This window comes from Leucoraja erinacea, chromosome 8, assembly GCF_028641065.1.
Source record: "Leucoraja erinacea ecotype New England chromosome 8, Leri_hhj_1, whole genome shotgun sequence".
NCBI lineage: Eukaryota > Metazoa > Chordata > Chondrichthyes > Rajiformes > Rajidae > Leucoraja > Leucoraja erinaceus.
This window is the reverse complement of record NC_073384.1, coordinates 26,747,986-26,770,818: the sequence shown is the minus strand read 5'-3', so window position 1 is coordinate 26,770,818 and position 22,833 is coordinate 26,747,986. Positions and strand designations below refer to the sequence as shown.

At 43.0% G+C, this 22,833-nt stretch overlaps 1 protein-coding gene across 1 annotated transcript in view; it reads right to left on the bottom strand.

The window, feature by feature from the left end:
* Positions 1 to 14,477: 14,477 nt before the first annotated feature.
* Positions 14,478 to 22,833, bottom strand: part of LOC129699459 (deubiquitinase DESI2) — a 45,847-nt gene continuing 37,491 nt past the window's right edge. The window contains exon 5 of the mRNA XM_055639272.1: positions 14,478 to 17,602. Within this exon, the coding sequence (XP_055495247.1) occupies positions 17,363 to 17,602 (240 nt within the window). The 3' untranslated portion in view covers positions 14,478 to 17,362. The remainder of the gene's footprint in view (positions 17,603 to 22,833) is intronic.

Here is a 22,833-nt window from a genome sequence, read left to right as displayed (position 1 = left end):
TTCATATACATTTCAAGCACAGGGCAGGTCAAACAACTCATTTCATTTCATTAAGGGCTAACAAATCATTTATTGCAAGCACATTGCAGACTCACAGTGCAGTAGACTCACACTTCAGTTGACACAGTGTAGAATCACAGTCGTGGACCCTCACTCACGATCTTCTAGAGTGACCGACTCGCCTCCGGCATCCGGGGCTTTATACTCCTGGCCCCCGGAAGGGCCGTTAGCTTCATCATGGTGATTGACAGGCAAGAGGACCAATCAGCAGATCTCACGATTTTTTAAACATTCATAAGTTTTTTTATTTTTCAGCGATCGGAAAAAACCTTGGGGTGACTGGAGCGGAGGACTGTAAGGTGGCAAAAGAATCATAGCGTTTTTTCTAAAATTCATCTACAACGTAGACAGGAACTGGTCAATATAAGACTTTTAATATAATAAATAGATAGATGGCTCAGACGTACTCTTAAGCGTGGAATCTCCAGGAACCAATACTTTCAGCCACCAAATATGTTTCCTCTTGTGCTGACATTTGTTTTTTTTTATTTTAATGCGACTAAATAGAATAGAATGCTATTTATTGTCATTCAAACCTAGGTTTGAACAAAATATCATTTCTACAGTTTTTTTTTTACATTACAACACAATCCAAGACCCACACTTAACACAGTTTACATAAACATCCATCACAGCGAGTCTCCAACATCTCCTCACTGTGATGGAAGGCAAAGTTTTTATCTCTTCCCTTTGTTCCTTCTCCCGCGGTTCAGCAGTCCAACTGCAGTGTCGAGGCGAACTGGGGCTCCGATGTTAAAGCCCCCGGTGGGCAATGGTAAGTCCTGAGGCCGTTTAAGCCACGCCGGGCGATGTTAGGCCCCGGCTCCATGTCCTTAAACCCGCGATTCCAGCGGGAGAAGTCGCCGTTGCAGAGCTCGGAAAAGCGGTCTCCCACCAGGGACCTGCGAGCTCCCGATGTTCCCGTCCACCGGGTCTGCGGCCGGTGCCTCCGAACTCAAAAGTCGGGTCGCAGCCGCACGCCACCACAGCTCTTCCCGCTCCGAAGTTGGCCAGCTCCGCGATCTCAGTTCCGCAGGCTCTGCAACTGGAGCCCCCAGGTTAGTCCCGGCTGGAGGTCGCCGCCGGCTCCACGATGTTAGGCCCAACGACATCCGAGACCCGACAGGGAATAGTCGGGTCCCCGCACAAGGAAGAGATTTAAAGGTTTCCCCCACAGCCCCCCACCACCCCCCACATATACACAGCTAAAAAAAATAATAATAACAACTAACTCAAGACATACATTTAACAAGACAAAAATTAAAAAAAGACAGATGACTGTAGTCGAGCCTCTGCCGTTAGGCGCCGCCACTCCCAATAGTGGAGACAATTTTGCTCTAGAGTTAATTTTCAGTTCACTGGAAGCACGTTCCTAGAAACATAGAAAATAGGTACAGGAGCCAGCACCACCATTCAATATGATCATGGCTGATCATCCAAAATCAGTACCCCGTTCCTGCTTTTTCCCCATATCCCTAGATTCCGTTAGCCCTAAGAGCTATATCTAACTGTGATGTTATCCACTTTGGTTGCAAGAACAAGAAGGCAGATTATTATCTGAACGGTGTAAGAAAGAACTGCAGATGTTGGTTTAAATCGAAGATAGACACAAATTACTGGAGTAACTCAGCAGGACAGACAGCATCTCTGGAGAGAAGGAATGGGTGACATCGAGTCGAGGCCGTTCTTCAGAATGGTGTCAGATTAGGAAAAGGGGAGGTGCAACGAAATCGGGGTGTCCTTGAACATAAGTCACTGAGAGTAAGCATGCAGGTACAGCAGGCAGTGAAGAAAGCAAATGGCATGTTGGCCTTTGTTATGACTCCCGAATGCAGGTACTTCAGAGCCGCGTAACATAATTCAAAAACCAGGTTCAAGTTCAAAAATAGTTTTAATTATTCAATGGAACACAAAACCCAAACCTGATTCAAACAACCCAGTCAGGGATATGGATGGACTGACAAACAATTTAACAGTGCTCCAGCCAGCCACGTGATGGACCGTCGAACCGGAGACTCTAAAACCTGCCTAAAGAGATATAACCCTGAAACAAAATACACGAAAACACTAAGGTCAGCCCTTATCCGTCCCAATTCAATATTTGTTAACAAGTAATGGTGAAAGTACACAAAGTTCTATGCCATGTGGCCAGGCCTTCCGCAGCTCACACCAGCAGTCTGCTCACAAGTCAGGGTCGACGAAGAAGAGAGAGAATCCTGGGAGACTCTGGTATTTAAGCTTCAGATGAGTCACCCGTCACCTGACGCAGCTTGGCCAATCGGGTACAGGAGCCTTTTAACCCCTTGATTCCAGACTCACAGCCACGAGGCCTGTACTCGGGAGAGAAACAGAGAAAGGCAAGTACATAGCATTCACTAGGGTGGGGAGCGCCTAACTACCCCACCCAAAGATACTGAATAAGTTTCGGAAGAAGAGAGAAAAAACACCACCAAATCCCAGAAACTATTCAGGAGCTAAAACACTACTGGTGCAACAAGGCGTCAGCCAAGACATTATCCTTGCCACGGATATGCCTGACCTCCAGGTTGTAGTCTTGCAGCTGCAAACTCCCGCTCATTAACCGCCGGTTCTTATTCTTCATACTATGCAAAAATACCAAAGGATTATGATCCGTGAGTACGATGACAGGGACATTCGAGGAGCCAACATAAACCTCGAAATGATTCAGAGACATTAAAATAGCAAGGGTTTCTTTCTCAATGGTGGAGTACCACTTCTTATGACGATTAAACTTCCTAGAGAAGTACGAAACTGGATGCTCCACCCCATCTGAATCATCCTGTAGAAGAACTCCACTACCCCGCGATCACTAGCATCCACTGCCAGCTTAAATGGATGCTCAAAGTCAGGTGCCGCAAGCACAGGTGTGCGCACCAGAAGACTTTTAGTATGATCAAAGGCTTGTTGACACTCTGCAGACCACACAAAAGCTACCTTCACACTTAGCAAATCCGTCAAAGGGGCAGCCACCGCGGAGAAGTTTGGACAGAATCCTCTATAGTACCCAACCATAGCCAGATACCTACGGGTTCAGTCCTCGAGGTTGGAGCCGGAAATGCGACAATGTGCCCCCACCTTTTCCTTGAGAGTGCGAACCTGACCCCGGCCCACCACCTTACCCAGATCCGTTACCGTGGCCTGGCCAAACTCACACTTCCCCAGATTGATCGTTAGGTTTGCCTCCGCTAGACGATGAAATACCTCCTTCAGATGACCGATGTGTTCGATCCACGACCTGGAGCACACAACCAAATCATCAAGGTATGCCTCACAGAAGGACAAACCAGACAATACAATGTTCACCAACCGTTGGAAGGTTGCCGGCGCATTGCGCATCCCAAATGCCATTACCGTGTACTGAAGAAAGTCATCAGGCGTAATGAACGCAGAGATCTCCCTCGCCCGCCTAGTCAAAGGAACTTGCCAATACCCTTTTAACAAGTCCAACTTAGACACAAAAGATGCACTTCCCACACGATCCATGCAATCCTCCAATCGTGGGAGAGGATAGCAATCCGGCTTAGTTACACCATTCACTTTCCGAAAGTCCGTGCAAAACCTGCCCTCCCCATTAGCCTTCGTAGCCAGTAGACACGGAGAACTCCACGGACTACAACTAGGTTCAGCAATGCCATGCCGCCACATATAGTCAACCTGACTCCTTAGACGATGACGCCTGTCAGGATTGACCCGATATGGATGCTGTTTAATTGGCGCAGCACCGGCCACGTCAATGTCATGCTGCAGCACAGACGTCTGAGAAGGCACATCCGAGAACAGTGACCCATTTGACTCCACCAAAGCAAGCAGATCACCCCGCTGACCTTCAGTCAAATGAGACAACCGCAAGGGAAGCGACTCCAAAGCCTCAGAGTTACTCAGCTTTCCCTGCGTCACTGCCACAGACAACCGTGGCTCACCCACATCACCACCCGTGTCAGGGGGCAGCACCACTGCAGCCAAAACAGGCTTAGACGAAACTGAAGGACACAGCTCCTCCCCATCAACCTCCACAGGCTCCTGCTCATGGTACTGCTTTAGCATGTTGACATGACAGAGCTGAGTCTTACGCCTCCGATCAGGGGTACCAATAACGTAATCCCTCTCACCAACCTTCTTAACCACCTGATAGGGACCGCTATACTGAGCCTGCAGACTGGAACCAGGAATAGGCAATAACACCAGGACCTTGTCACCTGGAGAAAAATTCTTACTAGAAGCCTTCCTGTCGAACCAGTCCTTCATCCTAGACTGTGCAGAAGCAAGATTACCCATTGCCAGTTCGCATGCCCTCCTCAGTCTAGACCGAAAAGTACAGGCATGGTCTAAAATACTACGTTTTGTATCCTCCTGCAACCATTTCTCCTTCAGGACCCTCAACGGACCACGTACAGTATGCGCGAACACCAGGTCAGCAGGACTGAACCCTAAAGACTCCTGCACGACCTCACGCACCTCAAACATAACTAGATGAACCTCCTCATCCCAGTCTTTTTCAAACTCCAGGCAGTAAGTCCCAAACATAGATTTCAAAGTCTGGTGAAACCTCTCGAGAGCTCCCTGGCCCACAGGATGATACGCACTTGAGTAACAATGCTTAATATCTAACAACTTAATTACCTGACCAAAAACCTTCGACATGAAGTTGGAACCTTGGTCACTCTGCACAACCTTGGGCAAACCGAACAACGAAAAAACTTAGAGACTTCACAATGGTAGGGGCAGTAATTCTACGCAAAGGGACCACCTCCGGAAAACGGGTAGACGCACACATAATTGTCAATAAAAACTTGTTGCCCACCCTTGTCCGAGGTAGAGGACCCACACAATCAACTAGAATCCGCTCAAACGGCTCACCGACCACAGGGATTGGATATAAAGGCGCAGGAACAATCGATTGGTTTGGCTTTCCTGCCACCTGGCAAATGTGACAACACCTGCACTGCTGTTTCATGTCCTTTTTCAACCCTGGCCAAAAAAAATTCCGTAAGATACGGTCATACGTCTTATTGACCCCCAAATGTCCACCCAGAGGACCATCATGAGCCAAACAGAGTATCTCGTCCCTATACCGACGAGGTATCACAATCTGATCAACCACGCTCCAATCATCATGCCCAGATATATCCAAGGGAGACCACTTTCGCATCAGTAAGCCCTCCCTTAGAAAATACCCCTTTGCTGTGGAATCCATATCCCCCTTAGGCACCGCGCAATCAAAAAATCAGATAAACCTGGATCACTCTTTTGCTCCTCAACCAGCCGGTCACGTGACAGCGACACGGCACATTTCCAGACACTACCCCATCTTGAGATGTAGAAACCCTTCACAACACAGGATCTATCATCCTGATCCCCAAAAATGCTCTCACTCAGGTCCACTACATCCTCAAACTTCACCTGGCTCTTAGCCATAGCCCTCGTGACAGCACAAGCTGCGATGACCCTCGGATGCTGCATAGGCAATCTATCAGGACTCTGCACCATCAGAACAGCCGTCACCTCAGGAGTAACTAAAACTCTACCTCCTGCCAAGTCATTCCTCAAAATTACAAAAACTCCCCCAACGGGAAAACACGGCCGTAACCCAACAGTTACCCGGCCTGAAACCAACTCTGACTCGAGACTCGCGGTATGCAAAGGCACTACCATGTCATCCATCCCGAATCCTACCACTGGGACACTTGACCCAACCGATGATTCCCCAGAAAACGGCAGTACACTATCCAATATAAAGGACTGAGTAGCACCAGTATCACGCAAGATGGACACTGGAACTCTTATCAATCCCATCCTCTAGAGAAACAAAACCATTCATGATGAACGCAGAATAATTCCTACACTCATCAGACTCAGGCACCTCAGGTGCCTTCTGTGTACCCACCAAAGCCACAGGCTTTGCATTTTTCTGCTTCAGAACGGGACACACCTTTAACATGTGCCCTCTCCCTCTACAATAGTAGCACACAGGACCTTCATTAGTCCTCAAATTTCCTTCAACCTTATCAGCTCGGACCTCCCCCTGTATCAACATGCTGCCACTTGCAGGCACATAAACACCTTTGACACTGCCACCGGCGACACCACCACGTTCAACTGGGATGGAAACATATAAAATTCTTCAGGGATTGGACAGGCTAGATGCAGGAAAAACGTTCCCGGTGTTGGGAGAGTCCAGAACCAGGGGTCACAGTTTAAGAATAAGGGGTAGGCGATTTAGGACTGAGATGAGGAAAAACATTTTCACCCAGAGTTGTGAATCTGTGAAATCATCTGCCACAGAAGGCAGTGGAGGCCAATTCACGGGATGTTTTCAAGAGAGAGTTAGATATAGCTCTTAGGGCTAACAGAATCAAGGAATATGGGGAGAAAGCAGGAATGTGGTACTGATATAGGGTGATCATTCAATGATCATATTGAATGGTGGCGCTGGCTCAAAGGGCCTACTCCTGCACCTATTTTCTATGTTTCTATTTTTCGAACTCTCTTGAAAAACGTCCAGTAAATTGGCCTCCACTGCCTTCTGTGGCAGAGAATTCCACTTTGAGTAACCTGCTCTGGTGCAGGCTATTGCATTGTAACACATATGGAACATTTCAGGCAGTGATTCACTGGTGTGCCCCAAGACCATAGAGGCATCGACTGCTCCGCTTATGCCGACTTTTAAAGTTTATTACTGCTAACCTCTCTTGCTTAAAACTATTAGCATGTGTTGTTTTGATACTGATCAACAACATACGCTCCCTCATAGTGGAGCCAGAGGATATGGCGAGGAGGCAGTCACTTACTCCTGCACTTTGTCTTTTTCTGCAAACTTTTGATAATTATTAACTCTGCTACTTGTTTTCAGAGCCTTCCAGATACCACTAACGTTCCAAAGTTTCAATTAGAGCTCAGTGAGATGCTTTATAAAAGAGTTCTAGTATAAAAGCATCACACTCCTTCCGCTCCTCCCTCGTGTCTTAACCATTCCCATGTCCAATTGCCGAAATATTAAACCACGGCCGGACAGAATATTCTGTTAGATGCTATAGATTCCTCATCATAATCCCCAAAACTGCAAGGGAGCATTTCCTATGAATATTAATCCCTTTTCACGATTTGGGATTGACATTGCTTTGGCAACATTTTCAACTAATTTATTTCACGCTGTGCTCTCAAATGATCATCTTCACATTCTACAACACCACCAGTTTTCAAAACTTTGGACCAGTCTTCCATGTGTAACCTTGTTAAAGATCTTATTGAAGTGCATGCAGACTACATCAACCGCACTACCCTCTTCGACACAATTAGTTGCCTCCTCAAAAAAATTCAGTCAGTCTGACAGGATCTCCTCTTAAAGTTATGTTGATCATGCTTAATCAATTCCTGCCTCTTATGCAGATTATGCAGAAATGTAGATTAACCGTGTCCTTCAATTTTGTTCCTAATAACCTCCTACAGTTGATGCTAGATTCACTAGCCTGTAATTACCTGGCTTTTTCCTGCTACCCTTTTTGAATACAATTATCACGGTGGCCAATCTCCAGCTATCTGACACATCACCTGCAGCTATCTATGAGATTTAAATATTTCAGTCAGGCAGAGCCAGATTTAGATGAAGAATGGCCCTAGGCTATTCCACTTGTGAGGCCCCTCCCAATCCCCCACCCCCACGACTAAAGGACGATGGAAGAGTGTTTTAAATAATTTGATTAAAGCCAAGGATGATGACGGGTGTTTAAAATTTCGCAATTCCTTCTCTAAATACATAAAATGTTTGTTAAATACCGTAGTGATTGAAAAAAATGCATACATGATAAAATGAACACTGTAAAACTTTTGCTATAACCGAACTTTGTAAACATTTTGTGGAATAAGCAGGAATTTTTAGGAAAATAAAATCGTAAGTTTACTGTTATATCAAAAAACAAAAGCAAAAAAACAAAACAAAAACGTGAGTTTGAGAATGTTATTGCCTGGGAAGTGTTAATAAGATGACCATGACTACCTGACAGTGACAGTGTGACACTTTTAGATCCTACTGTATGTTGTCATTAAACAATTAAATAGTTGGTTTTAAAATACATATTGGATTCACCGTGGAGCGGGCAATGCCTTACCTGGATCGCTGTTTGAAGCTCCGGAGTGTTAGGCCTGCTGCTTCAACATCATGGAGCTGTGGTTTGCGGAGCTCTCAGCCACGAGCTGCGCTGATTTCAACATCGTAGTCCTGGGATCCCTTTGCCGAGGGCCGCCAGCTTGAATCTCCGCCTAGCTCAGCCTGTGGACTTCGGGAGCCGCGGTCTCCGGTAGGAAGTGGCCGATTCGGATGTCCAAGCCGCTGAGGGTGTTCTTCCGTTCCAATGTCGGAGTTCCATCATCCCAGCGAGAGGGCCTGAACATCGGGCCGCCCATAACGGCGACTGCGGGGGGGCTCGGGAAGCTACGGGTGAATATCAATCAAGCCCCGACTACGGGTGAACATCAATCAAACATCAAAGAGGAGGATGACTGAACTTTGCTGCCTTCCCTCACAGTGGGAAACTTTGATTCCGCTGTGTGGGGATGTTTATGTTAAAGACTATCGTGTTCTGTGTTTTATTCGTATGGCTGTATGGTGACGACAAATGTCACTGTACCAATTGGTGCATGTGACAATAAATGGCTCTTGAATTGAATCTTGACTATTAAGAAATAAATAAATTACAAATACACCAAGACTAAAAATGTTTTTTCCTAGCCTTCTTCATAGCAAAATCATCCAGAAGTTCATCAAAATTTGTTTGTCTAATTTTGTCACTCTCAATGCACGGAATGCTCAGTGCAGACAACCTCTCGAGATATTGTGGCCCTTAAATCATTTTTAATTATTTTGAGTCTTAAAAAAGACCTCTCTCCAGAGCAGTTAGTGGCCATTAAGCTAAGAAACAGCCGCAAGATTGCTTCTACATTAGGGAAGGCCATCTGAATTGTTTTCTTGTAAATAATTTGATAAAGGTCTGTATGAGACAGAGAGTGCTCTTCTGTATGTCTATGGCTTTGTCTCACGTACAAGTGAAAGTGCAAAAGTTCATCAGTAAGTTTCAGGTCAACATCTTCTGGGTCTGGTTCCATCAACAGTTCAACACCTTGCTGAATTTCTTGCTTAGATGCAGTCAGATTAGCAAGAAAGGAAAACATTTGTGCAACATCACTGTGCACAGTAGCTCTTCTTCTTAAATTGGTTTCAAGTGAATCTAGTATAGGAATAAAGGATTTTGTCCTAAACTTCTCTCTTGAAGAGAATTTATCTAAAGCATCAGGACCACGTGCACTTCCATCATTTCCTTGCAATTTCCTTACTCTTTGTCTCCCTGTGACAGTTCTGTAGTTAACATCTGGCAAGGTGGCCTTTGCTTGTTGCTCAAGCTCATCAAAATCTCTAATTTTGCTTACAAAATCTTGAAGTGAACTGTACAAACTTGCACAAGTACTCAATAACAGTTTGGATTTCTGAATTGCTTTGTTGACCTTGTGGAAATTACCTAGCAGACGGGTCCAAAAATGCAGCGTAAACACAAATTCCAGTTCTTCCATTTTCAGCAAAATATTGTTAGCTTGAAGCCTGGTATCACCCTTCACATTAACATCAGAGTACAAATGACCGAGGGCATCAGTGATAGCGCTGTAACTTTCCAAAATAGCTTCTGTGGCTTTTGCATGTGCCTCCCACCTAGTGTCTGACAAATATTTAGGCACTTTTGACTGAGGTTGCAAAAATGATTTTAGAACTGCCCATCTCTTTGTGGAGGATGAAAAGGTATAAATTTCATTGATAATTCCAAAACAGTTCACTGCATCAAGGCAGCAATCAACAGCCGAACGGCCCACCAAATTTAATAAGTGAGCAGCGCATGGAATAAATCTTGCAAATTTGTTTTTTTCGATGATTTTTTGCTGCATACTCTTGTACCTACCAGCCATGTCGGCAGCATTGTCATAAGACTGCCCTCGGCATTTTCTAAAGTCAATTTTAAGCTCAGTAGTGAGATAGTTAAACACTAAATCAGCCATGCTTTCTCCTGATTGGTCTTTTAGCTCAAGGAAAGTTAAAAATCTCTCACTTGGTAAATCGTCTTCAGGTGATACGTATCTGATAATTAAAGTCAATTGATCAGTATGTGAAATGTCAGGGGTGGAATATACTGACAAGTTGAAATATCCAGCCTTTTTCAAGTCGGCCAGAATTGCATCCTTAACTCTTTTTGCCACGAGTTGAATTTCCTCACATACTGACAAGGGATTTTGAAAGTTTCCATACCAGCCAGTAAAAATGGATTTTTCAACTAGTCTAAAAGACCAGAATTGCATGGGGGCCTTAGCAGCCCTCGTTTTTGTCACGAGTCTGTTTTTATTAGTGTGTTTTGTGTGGGGGGGTGGTGTGGTTCCTCTCCTCCATACACTTTTTCCAGGTTTTTGACAGCGAGGAATCCCAGAGAGGGATTTCCTGAGCTCGCTGGAGGGGAGTTTTCCATACCGATTGATATGAGCCAGTCTACAAAATGGGGGACCCGGGGGGAATCAAATTTTGCAACTTCTAGCTCTTAAAAAGAGCTTCAAGCCCTGCAATTGCCGTTACGGCTTTGGAGACTTTAAATCTTTGCCTCAACTTGTGTCCTCTGAATGGTAAGTACCTTGTCTTTTTCTGGACGCCCGCAAGAGTGCGGATATTACGGCGACAATTCTCTCCATTGACATGCCGCCAGTATGCTGCTGCTAAAAATTTATTGTGTTTTTTTTATTTGCCCTTTTCCTATAGTATCATTTCACTTGCACTTTTTGTGCAATGTGACAAATAAACTGTTGTATTGTATTGTTGTATTGTATTGTATTGTAATTGCCGTTATTTGGAGATCCAAATTGTTTCTCCGTAAGTCTTTTCATGAATTTGGATCTCCATAGCCGGTTTCGCCAATCCATCCTGTTAAACCCTTCAGCTTCTCGAGTTTTCATGAAGCTAAGAAGCCATCATCAAACCCTTAGCAGATATAGCAGAAGAATAAGATGCAATGTTTGGAAATAGTTTACAATATATCCGGCCTTTTGAGGGAGAATACACAAGCCACTCTCAGCTATGTTTTTCCTTATGAGTTTTGTTGAATTAAAAAAAGAGCCTTTGTGCAAAACCTATACTGCTTTTTATACACTCGCTTGGAATTTGAAAATGGTCCACAACGATGCTGAACTTGATAGGGGCTCCTTTCTACCAAATAGGATACGTCCTCATGTGATAATTCTGTCCACAAACCAAAGTTCTGTTGCAGTATATCTATATTTGGCATCATCAATCAGTTCTATATTTTCATTTTGAGCCGGCTCCATGGCTGCTTCCTCATATTCAGCTTGCTGTTCCACGTCCTGCTTCGCTGTTTCTGTTTCAGGGAGGTTTTCTTCTGGTTGAATGCTAGTAGATGGCTGGATAGCTCCAACAGACTGATTTCCTTGTTTTAGTAGCAATGTATCTGCTTCACCGCTGGCACTTGTTGCCTCTGTCAGTGGCTGATCCAAGAAAGCAGTGATTTGTCTTAACTTCTTTACCATATCATTTTCAAGTCTCTTTCTCTTGCGCTTGCTAGCACCACTTTCAAATCTTTTACTCATGCTCAGATTAGAATCCGAAAATAAAAAGTTCAATTAATCTTCAACAGTTATTAGAAGGGAAAACATGTTCTCACAAAAATGGGGTCCACTAGAGTGAAGAAAAAATAATAATTCTGTATTATAGTTGGGAAATATTTCTTAAAGAATTGTTCCTTATTGACAATTATATTGCAAAATTTGAATCAAATCTGAATCAAAGCTGCTTCCAAAAACCGTTTACAAAATAAATATGCTTTTTAAACATTAAAACAAATAGTAAATACCCCCAAAAAATTCATATTCATCAGTTTCATCAAATCAATTAATTTAATCTAATCAATTAATTTCTAGATCTAAAGATCTATTCATTTCTTGAGAAAAGGCTAACATTTTTAAATAGTCAAAGTATCCAAATAACAAAATGATCCCATTCACACAAGAATTCACCATATAACATGATTTTTTAATCTCAGTTTGTCATGAATTTATATGCCAAATGGAAGGACTTTAATGTTTAATTCCCATACATTAATCCAGAAACATCCACTCTCAAGATAATTAAATCATTATTTTTTGCAAAATACATCTGATTAAAACTGTAGCAGATATTTAATATGAAAATATTGATTGTGGATAGACAATAACACAAAATATAGATAATTTAGATGTTCTTATAACATGATTGTGTAAAAAAAATAATGAATTTGATTATCTTGAGAGTGGATGTGTCTGGATTGTTATCGATTGGAATGTGGCCGCTGCCATGATTTAAGCCCCGATATCGGCAGGCAAGACAAAGCCGATTCGTATTGGGGCCTAAATAACAAAGGACAAAAGACATTTATTGTCACATACACTATTTGGTGTAGTGAAATTTGAGTTGCCATTGCAGCGCACAAATAAAATAAAAATAACATTATAGAATTTACCATTAAACATAAAAAACATCCCCCCACAGCGGGATCAACGTTCCCACTGTGAGGGAAGGCACCAAAGTTCAGTCCACTTCCTCCATGTTCACCCGTGGTCGGGGCCTATTGAGGCCTCCACAGTCGCCGCCACGGCGGCCCGATGTTTCAGGGCCTCTTGCCGGATGATGGAACTTCGGTGCCGGAAGAACGCTCTCAGTGGCTTGGAGTTCTGAAACGGCTGCTTGCCACCAGGGACCGTGGCTCCCGAAGTCCACAGGATGGAGCTCCAACACTGGCGATCTCGGCGAAAGATCCCAGGCTCCACGGTGTTTAAAGTCAGCGCCGCCCGCGGCTGGAAGGTCCGCAACCACAGCTCCACGATGTTAAAGTCGGCACTCCGGAGCTTCACACAGCGACCTGGGTCCACGATGGTACCTCAGCTCTGAAACTGCAGCTCGAAGCTCTGGCCAGTCCCGGCAGGAAAGACTGCGCTAATCCGAATGGTAGGCCGTGAGGAGGGGGCAAAGACGCGGCTCGGAGGAAGGACGCATCCTCGCGCAGGTAGGGACTGGGAACAATGGTTCCCCCTTTCCACCCCCCACAAAAAAAGATTACAAGGCCTCCAGAACATAACTTTTTAACAAACTAAAAATTAAAGAAAGGGTGAAAAACGAACAGCTGCAGGAAGGCTGCCACCACCGCTCGACATTTTCCACATCAGCAGATTAAAATGAAGCCACAACAAAAAGCAAGAAAATATCTTAAATAAATGACATACCTTTTGTTTTGTCCTGCACTTGGGATCAATGATGTTGAAGGCGTATTTAGTTGCGTTTAACTTAAATCTAGCAGAAACGGGAGCGCAATCGAAGAACAGATTCTCTTCATCAGGTAGTATCTTTGAGTAGCAGTCCAAGTCTCATGCTCCAAGGACTTTATTCCTTGGAGCATGAGACTATGGGATGACTTTATAGAGGTGTGTAAAATCACAAGGTGCATAGATTGTGTGAATGCATTCTTTTTCACGGGATTGAGGAATCAAAACTAAGGGGCAGAGACTTTAGGCGAGGGGGAAAGATTTAATAGGAAGTGGGGGGTGAGGCCCCAAAAGCTAAGCATATGTCAAATAACAAGAATTCAACTGCACATAAGGTTGCCAGAACTGCAATAGTAGAATCATAAACGAAATTAGAAAGGCAAAAAATGTACGTGAAAAAATTGAGTACTCAAGGTAAATCCTAAAATTAATTTACAAACAAATGATACATAAACAAATAAATACTAAAGAGACCAAAATTGTAGCCCCTGTGTGAAGGTGAGGGCACATGTCAGGTTCCATTGGGTTCTTTGTATATTTTCTCTGATCAGAGAATGGTTCAAGACGTACAAATGTAAGCAAGTGATGCATTGGAAATTAGAAACAGAGGTTCTAGGCACTTGTTAAAGGATTTACTATCTTTAGAAATGTCAAACTATTATCCCAACAAAATATATCCTTTACTCTTAATAGGAAAAAAGATAGGCTGCATTATTTCCATCCACTTAGCCTAGAAATCCAATGCCAAAAGATTAGAAAGTTTGTTTGTCAATGTTGGTTAATGAAAGGAGAAAGTGGAGAGCTAATAACTAGATGTAGGTAATATGATGCAAGAAGGAACTGCAGATGTTGGTTTAAACCGAAGATAGACACAAAAAGATGGAGTAACTTTGCTGGACAGCTGAAGAAGGGTCTCGACCCGAAACGCCACGCATTCCGTCTCTCCAGAGATGTTGCGTGCCTCGCTGAGTTACTCCAGCTTTGTGTCTATCTGTAGATAATATAATTGTGGGTGCCAGAAAATAAAAATCGAATGAAACAAGGTTAAAAAAAATGCAATCAAGTTTTACATTAAACAATTGTCTTTAATGCTGACATAACATCATTTTGTTCAAAAAATAAAGTACAAGAACTACTTTTAAAGTGTGCAAGTTCTAGAATAGTAAAGAGTTTGCGACCTACATCTTTTAATTAAATATTTAACTTGAATTAATCTTATAGCTACTGGAGTGGAAAATGTAAGGGATGAGGTATTTTGAATGAACGGACCTGGATTATTAATAGTACCCTCATCATAATTAAAAGGCACCTCACAAATGTACCCTGGCAATCAGGTACTTGTGCTCCATACCAAACAAGAAACAGTGCCATGCTGTCTTGCACAATCTTTATCCAAGATATGATGACAAATGTATAGTGCCTGCAACGTAAGAACCAATATATCTAGAGCATCATTTTAACTCCTCAGTCCAGAGTTTAAATTAACAGCAAATAAGCTTGACCACCTCCACGAGATTTAAATGCATAGAAAACCAAATTTTCTTTTTAAACTGTGACATTACCAGCTCCCATCAGACCACAGATTAAAAGCAGGATTCAGATTTAGTGGACAGCCATTGCCCTGCTATTAGAAATCTCTTTGCATCAGAATCTATTAAATCCCACACAGGTATCAATTTCTCCCTAATCCTGGTGCGGCCCTGAGCCAACACCCTTGCGCTAACCAGTTACATTCCATATCTTTGACAGCCTCAAAATATGATGCAACTTGGAAAATATTACCATCCAAGCTGCACTTGAACATTTATTACAGAGAATTAATAGATCAGGATTAGAGCAAGAATGAAGTCCCATCTCAAAATGTCCATTGGACAAGACATTTACGCTAACTAGCATGTTATCAAAATATGGTGACATACCAGCAGCTTAAGTAAAATGAACTCATCCTTGCAACATTAATAGACAAAATTTGCACCAAATTCAATTACAAAGCTATTTGAATATTATGCTAAGCCATTGCTATTCCTCAGGAGGGTTCGAGGGACTGTATACATTTTTTTGAACTAATTTCTGGCAATACGGCAACAAGTCTATTCATAGAAATGAACCAAGCAGCAGCTCATAACGTTTACCTTCCTTCAGTGGCAAATGTCTTACCAATTCAAGCATCACACCATTATCAAGACAGCAGGCAAAGTGTGGTGCACCAACTCAGGTTCGAAGGTGGAGTAGACTCATTTTAATTAATCTGTTTAAACAATTTCCTCTGGCCACTTCCCAGTTAATATGTCTCCCAAGACAGAGGCAGCAACAAGAAGGGAATATACAAGTTATCGGACTGGAATCTACTTTATGCTTATATAAACAATGGCAAGTGATCTTGACAGCAGTCATGTTGATGGCAAAAGTTGGGCAGTGTCAGAAATTAAGTATTACTAGAAATATTTCGGGAAAGTTGGCCTCACTCAAAATTATAGTTTCTGAATAGTGTCACACTGTTCATGATTAAAGAAAATATCTGGTAATATTACTGTATATGTACATGACTTGTGATAGTTATACCAAGTGCATATGAATAAAAACCAATGAAAAAAATATCAACCTGGTTTTGTAAATTTACTGTGGGATGACTACAAAATTCTGATTGGCGTGATACCAGAGGTGGGTTCATGTACATGATTTGCTGATTATTGAAACACAATGTTCCTTTAAATAACCTCGTACAAGTTCAGGATAGTCTGTAATATCCCATTTACAAATGTTCTAAGGCACACAACAGTGCAGAGTATCAACTACAAGGACAGCTTGCTAAGGGTTGCCGAGATGAATAATGTGTCAGAAAATAAAACAAAGGCAAAGAATAAGGGTTTGTCCAGCTTGGGATAGTTACATCATTCACACCAAGCTGGCTGGAACAGCACAATATCAAAACACATCACCTTAGAATACTGCAAATCAATTCTGGAAGAAAACCTTCCAATACCAAATCCCAGTCAAAATGATTCCATTCTTTAAAAAAGACAGATATTTCTCTCAAAACTGCATGATTCACAATAGTCCAAGTGTATATTTTAAAGTGCTAATTCCTCCTCCCACAGTGTAATTGACCAGTGTTTCAAGCTTTAAAAATCTCTTCAGATGCAACTCCTGATATTAAAGTTTAAAATGCTAATGTACGGTACCAGCCGAACGAGGCACTCTGATAAATGTGCCAGGAAGGGTTGATTCACTTATTGGTCAATGCAGCTGAATGGGTTTTGTATACTCTGCCCTAAGAACACAAAGATAAAACCTAATTCCCTGTTCAGAAAATGCTGGCGAAAAGCTTATTGCTCACTCTGTTTTATATTCTGTGGCCAGCAACTGCATACTAACTTAACATAGTAGACTGGTACAGTTTTGGTTGCTTTTCATTAAAAAAAAAAACAGATTTTGAAAATAAAGAACATTTTAAATAAAATCGAGCAACTTGAGTGTGGAATGGAGTGTGGGATAGAAAGTTATGCAGAAGACCCACTGAACGTCTTCAGCAAATAACTACTAGCAAATGAACAACTTCATTCCCCATGTCAAAGATTCCTTAAAAAAAAAGATAAAAATCACTACAACAGGGGCATTAGTGTTGTTCCCAGTTTTGGCAACATGGGACTTTGTAAACAAATATCCAAAATACTGTTATATGAACCTTCAAAAAGCAAGTTCTTTGAGGCTTGAAGAGGGGTCACTGAAAAATGATTGAGGTCCATGAAGCATACAAAAAATGTCATATATAAAACACGGTACAAGTTGATTCTAGATAAAGCATTGAGAAAAATTCATTATGAAAAAAGTTTAGAACATTCAGCACCCTGCAGAACAGTTCGTAATGATTGTAATAGTTATTTTTCGCTTAAAAAAAAAAAAGGTCAGTTGCAAGTTTACAAAGTCAGTCATGAGTCACTGTACAGCGTCATAATTTTGTGTGGTGGCCTGGTCTTGTCAAGGCTGACCTAGACGTGGACGCTGAAGCAGTGGTTGAAGTCACCGCATCTGCCTCTTCAAGCTCTTCCTGCAGCTCCTGGCTCACGCTGGTCTGGAGGGCAGCGGGCGTCAGCCATTCTTTTGGCAAGCAGCTCTGCAGAAATGGAATGCACGAACTGAAATGTGCCAGTCGGTTGACCCACCGAGGGATCTCCTTCCCGCACAGGATCTATGTTACAGAAATAAAAATTGGGCATTTTATGGCGTTTCCAAATGTACAGCTTTTTGAATGGAAAGCAATCCATTTTTCAGAAACAAATGAATGTACTGCTTTGCAAACGGCTGAAGATTCCAAGACTTAAATTAGGTGTGCACAGCACTACACAAACACTTCCTTCCTGTAAAATGTGTTCTTGCACTCTCCAGCACATTGTTCAAGTAATCACTCATCCTGTGTAATCTAAAATAGCAGATATTAAAGACCTACTTTCTCTGACCCCAGTGACAAAAAATTGCTAAAACAATTTGGATGTTTGTGTGTGTAACATTCAACCTTATGAAGAAAAATGTGCTGAAAATGCACCACAGATCTATTAAATGCTTGTATTTATTTAGTATCATTACAACAGTGCACCATCCCTAGTGGGCACATGTTCCTCATGTGATATTAAGGCAGATGACCAGCAGGAAGAAGAGTTGAAGACTGGCTAACATCTGTTATTAATCAATTAAAATCAGGGATATCCAGGAGAGTTGAAGTTGCAATGCTGGCAAGTTACTGAGGCATGTTGAATTCATAAAGTGATTTGAAACAAAAATGCATATTTGAAAATAAGGCATGAATAGGGTGACGGATGAGTAACATGTGATACGACACATTTAGAAGTTGAATTAGAGGCACCAACCAGCAATGGGCTGGAATATAAACACCTAACCAAAACAGAGAATTTTTGCAGCAGGTTCAGTCTAGTGGTGCGATTTTACATGATCATGAAGTATGCTGTCCTACTTAGTGAACGTGGATGTGTGGCTTTGTTAACCTCAGTATCAGTAAAGTTACAAACGGTGTGATGCCATTTCCATTAATTAATCAGTCTGCAGAAGGGTCCCAATCTGAACGGTCACCGATCCACATTATCCAGAGATGCTGCCCGCTCTGCTGAGTTACTAGGCATCATCTTTTACCCCGTTCCCTTCTGTTTGTTTACTTCAGAAACAGAGATGGAATATCGGAGAAAGGAGAGGGGGGGAGAGAGGAGAGGAGGGGGGGGGAGAGAGAGAAGGAGGGAGGGGGAGAGAGGAGGAGGGAGGCGGAGAGAGAGAAGGAGAGAGGGGGGGAGAGGAGGAGAGGGGGGAGAGAGGAGGGGGGAGGGAGAGGGGGGGAGGAGAGGAGAGAGGGGAGGGGGGAGAGGGGGGAGAGGGAGGGGGGAGAGAGGAGAGGGGGGGGGGGGAGAGGGGGGAGAGGAGGGAGGGAGAGAGAGAGGGGGAGAGGGATTAAGAGAGAGGGGAGAGGGGGGGAGAGAAAGAAGAGGAGAGGGGGGGAGAGAGGAGAGGGGGGCAAGAGAGAGGGGGAGAGGGAAGAGGGGAGGGAGAGAGGAGGGAAGGGAGGGGGAGAGGGAGAGGGAGGGAGGGGGGGAGAGAGAGGGAGAGGGGGGGAGAGGGGAGAGGGGGGGGGGGGGAGAGGAGAGGGGGGGGGGAGAGGAGGGGGGGGGGAGAGGAGAGAGGGAGGAGGGGAGAGAGAGGCGGAGGAGAGGGGGGGGGGGGAGAGAGGAGAGGGGGGGAGAGAGGAGGAGGGGGGGGGAGAGAGGAGAGGGGGGGGAGAGAGGAGAGGAGAGGGGGGGGGGAGAGAGGGGAGAGGGGGGGGAGAGGGAAAGCGAGAGGGGAGAGGGGGAGGAGGGGGGGAAGAGGGGGAGGGGAGAGAGAGGGGGGTGAGAGTGGAGGTGGGGGGAGTGGGAGAGAGGAGGGGGGGGGGGGGGGAGAGAGGAGAGGGGGAGGGGAGGAAGGGGGGAGAGAGGAGGGGAGAGAGAGAGTGAGAGAGAGAGGGAGAGAGAGTGCAGGGGAGAGGGAGAGAGAGAGAGAGAGAGAGAGAGAGAGGGGTCTATGCGAGTGGGGAGAGAGGGGGAGAGGGAGAGAGAGGGGGAGATGGAGGGAGAGGGGGGGAGAGAGAGAGAGGGGGGAGAGGAGGAGGGGGGGGGGAGAGGAGGGGGGGGGGGGGGGGGGGGGAGACGAGGGGGAGTTGGAGGGGCTGAGAGAGAGAGGGGGAGGAGGAGAGGGGGGTGAAGAAAGAGGGTACCATATATCAAATTATTTTAATGATAAACCATCCTGAGTAAGCCGTGTTGAGCATGTTGCTATGTATCACTACATAACAGGTTCCCAGACTATAACAATACATAACATTTTTGTCAACCATTTCCCTAGGTCAAAAGTAATTTGTTGTTCTCCTGCCCTCAACAGTAGACATGCCAAAATCCAATCCCCCAGTGTTTAGAGTAAAACAAAAAGACAGGTAATTTATCTTTTTATTGTGCAAGACTTTGAAAACCTCTATAATCCCAGCTACATCCAAATTGTTATGTTATGTAATATGCTCTTGCAATTTAAAATAGCAGTATAATTATAAGGCATCAGTCACAAGATCACGTACACAAATGCAGTTATTTAAAAAGTATTTCAATGTGATGTCAAATGCAAAATCACAAGGAAGCCATCAATTTACAACTGACAATGCAACTAAAGTAATATTTTTATGAGGGAATATGAGCATGTGAAAGTCAGCATGCAAGTGAGAGAAAAAAAGGGGATGGTACTTAACTCAGTTGTCTTCGGCCAAAACATCACAAAAAGGGCAAATATTTCAGAAACCCCCTCCTCCACCACACCAAACGTTATGCAATTTCAGCTGAACTTCAGGAAGCATTTCTCCCACCTTTGGTTCAATGTATCCAACCACACAATTTGATCTTAATACAGAAAGGGACCATTCTATTCATCGAGTTTAGCTAGGATCATAGTGCAACCCCAACCCTCCCACTAATATTTATATGGAGCTCTATATCACTGCCAGCCTAACAATTTCCTGCCTACACTGGTGGCAGATTATAGCAGCCATTTAGTTTAGAGATACAGTGCAGAAATGGGCCCTTCGGCCCACCGAGTCCACGCCGACCAGAGATCCCCGATACACTAGCCCACACCAGGGACAATTTACCATTTTTACTGAAACTAATTGAGGTACAAACCTGTACGTGTTTGGAAATTGGGAAGAAATTGGGAGCACCCGGGGAAATCCCGCGCAGTCTAGAGGAGAACGTACAAACTCCATACAGACAGTACACATCGTGAGGATCGAACCTTGGGTCTCTGGCGCTGTAAGGAAGCAACTCTCCCACTGCGCCTCTGTCTACCAACCAATCGAGAAATGCCTGAACGATGGCCACAACATTGTCATTGGCAAACATCCCTTGAAAACCTGGGATGAATGACCATGTGATGGAGTTAAAGTGATACTGTTGTCAAGTGATTGAAATCCGGGGGAAATAATGGTTGCAATTACTGTTAAATAAACTGATTACATTTACTTTAGTAACTTTGCTTTGATTTAAAGGTTAAACCAGGTCCAATTGTATTTTATGTCTTTCTAAATTAAAGATCACATCATGGCATATTCCAGTAACCAGAATATAGAGGTCTCTGTATGCCTTGGATCGGTCTATTTTTAGTCAAATGTTGGATAATAAATCATACTCTGAATCACAAGAAAAATTAGGTAAGAGAAGTCCTTAAGGCTGAATCTAAGGAGGTTACATGGTATAAAATGTCTAACAAAATTTCCAATTGGAAGAAATCAAATTTTCCAAAATGATGCATATTTTAAACAATCAAACCCTGGACTTTCATTCAGCAGAAGGACAAGGCAAGTTAAGGCATGTAAATACCATCAACTCTCAGATACACTATATGACGACTAAGAAATACCATTTTAGTCTTTCGCTGCCAGTGATTAAGATCCTATATTTCTCAACTTATCGGCAATGTGTGTCTAAACCAGAAACAGTCTTGCAGATCAAGATGACTCACCACTAGCTTAACTATAACAAAGGACAGGCAATGCTAGCAACACCTACATCATGGGAATAAAGTGTTGTAATTACACACTGTGGGAAAGTATTGAAGCAGCTTTGTGTGCCCATTCTGTGTTTACTTTTTCATTTTCTAATCAAATACTGAGCTCAATGTAACCTCAACATTTGTTTATTGCTTTCTGGATTATTTAGGACAGTGCTGAGGAAACTGCTAAAAGAGAAGTGGAGTTAAATCAACATTTTGCACATCACTGTGCTTGGGCTCAGTTAACAAAAGATGGATACTAAAACTTCATAACATAATTTAAATGTTTTTAAGTTTGGCCTTTTGCCAAATAAAGCATTTACGTCACCAAAAGCATTTAATGTGCTGCAATACTTCAAGAGTTGATAAAGCCCACTTGTACAACTGAAACATTTCAAAATGAGTGAAATTTCAAAAGTCGAGGTGACCTAATTAACATCATTTGGATAGATAATTATTTGAAAGCCTAGGGGGTTTATGAAGAATATATTAAAAATTATAACTACAAGAAAGATCATACAAAACTAAGAATAATTTTCATAAAACTATGCATGCATCCTTGTAACAATTGCTTCAGGAGTTAAAATGATGCTGCATAGAGCTATAGTTTTTTCTAAATTACTTTGAAGCAGTAAGAATTTAAATTCCTGCCTTTCTGATTTACATTGTTCCATATATCCAAAAATTTGGAACAAAACACAAGAATTTGCTCAGACAAGAATTTTAATTTGCGTGCGAGTCAGACAATATTTGACTTCAAGGTCACCGTCTTCAATAATTGAAAATTTTAAAAAAAGTTACTGCTACAATGCACTATGGTTTTTGTTACAACACACTGGCTTGGTAGGTCCTTTCTGAAAGTTACACAGCAATGGATTTTGGGGTAGGCAGTTAAAATTGGATGTGGTTCATTCATTTCCTTTTTAGACAGTTGAAGAAATTAGGTTTTACAACAATCCAGTTGTCATTGTTGCCAACACTCCAGCAAAATTCTATTCTAGATTTAAAATTCTCAGCTACCATCAATTTAAACTCAAGACTGGCTTATTATATTAGATCTTAAAGTTATTAAACCAGGAATGTAACCAAGTGCTGGAAGAACTCAGCAGGTCAGGCAGCATCTGTGGAGGGACAGATGCTTGTGGTTTCAGAGTCTTCTTCAGATTCAAGAAGGGTTCATTCTAAGTTATCAGATGGAATTTGCCGATGACAATGTAGTAGTCACATTTCAGGCAGTTTTAGATTGGTTGGTAGATTCTTTGGCTTCGGTCTTGATCCAAAGTGTTGTTTATCCAATCCCACCACACATGTTTCCTGACCGCAGAGTTCCTCCAACACTTGTTTTGCCAC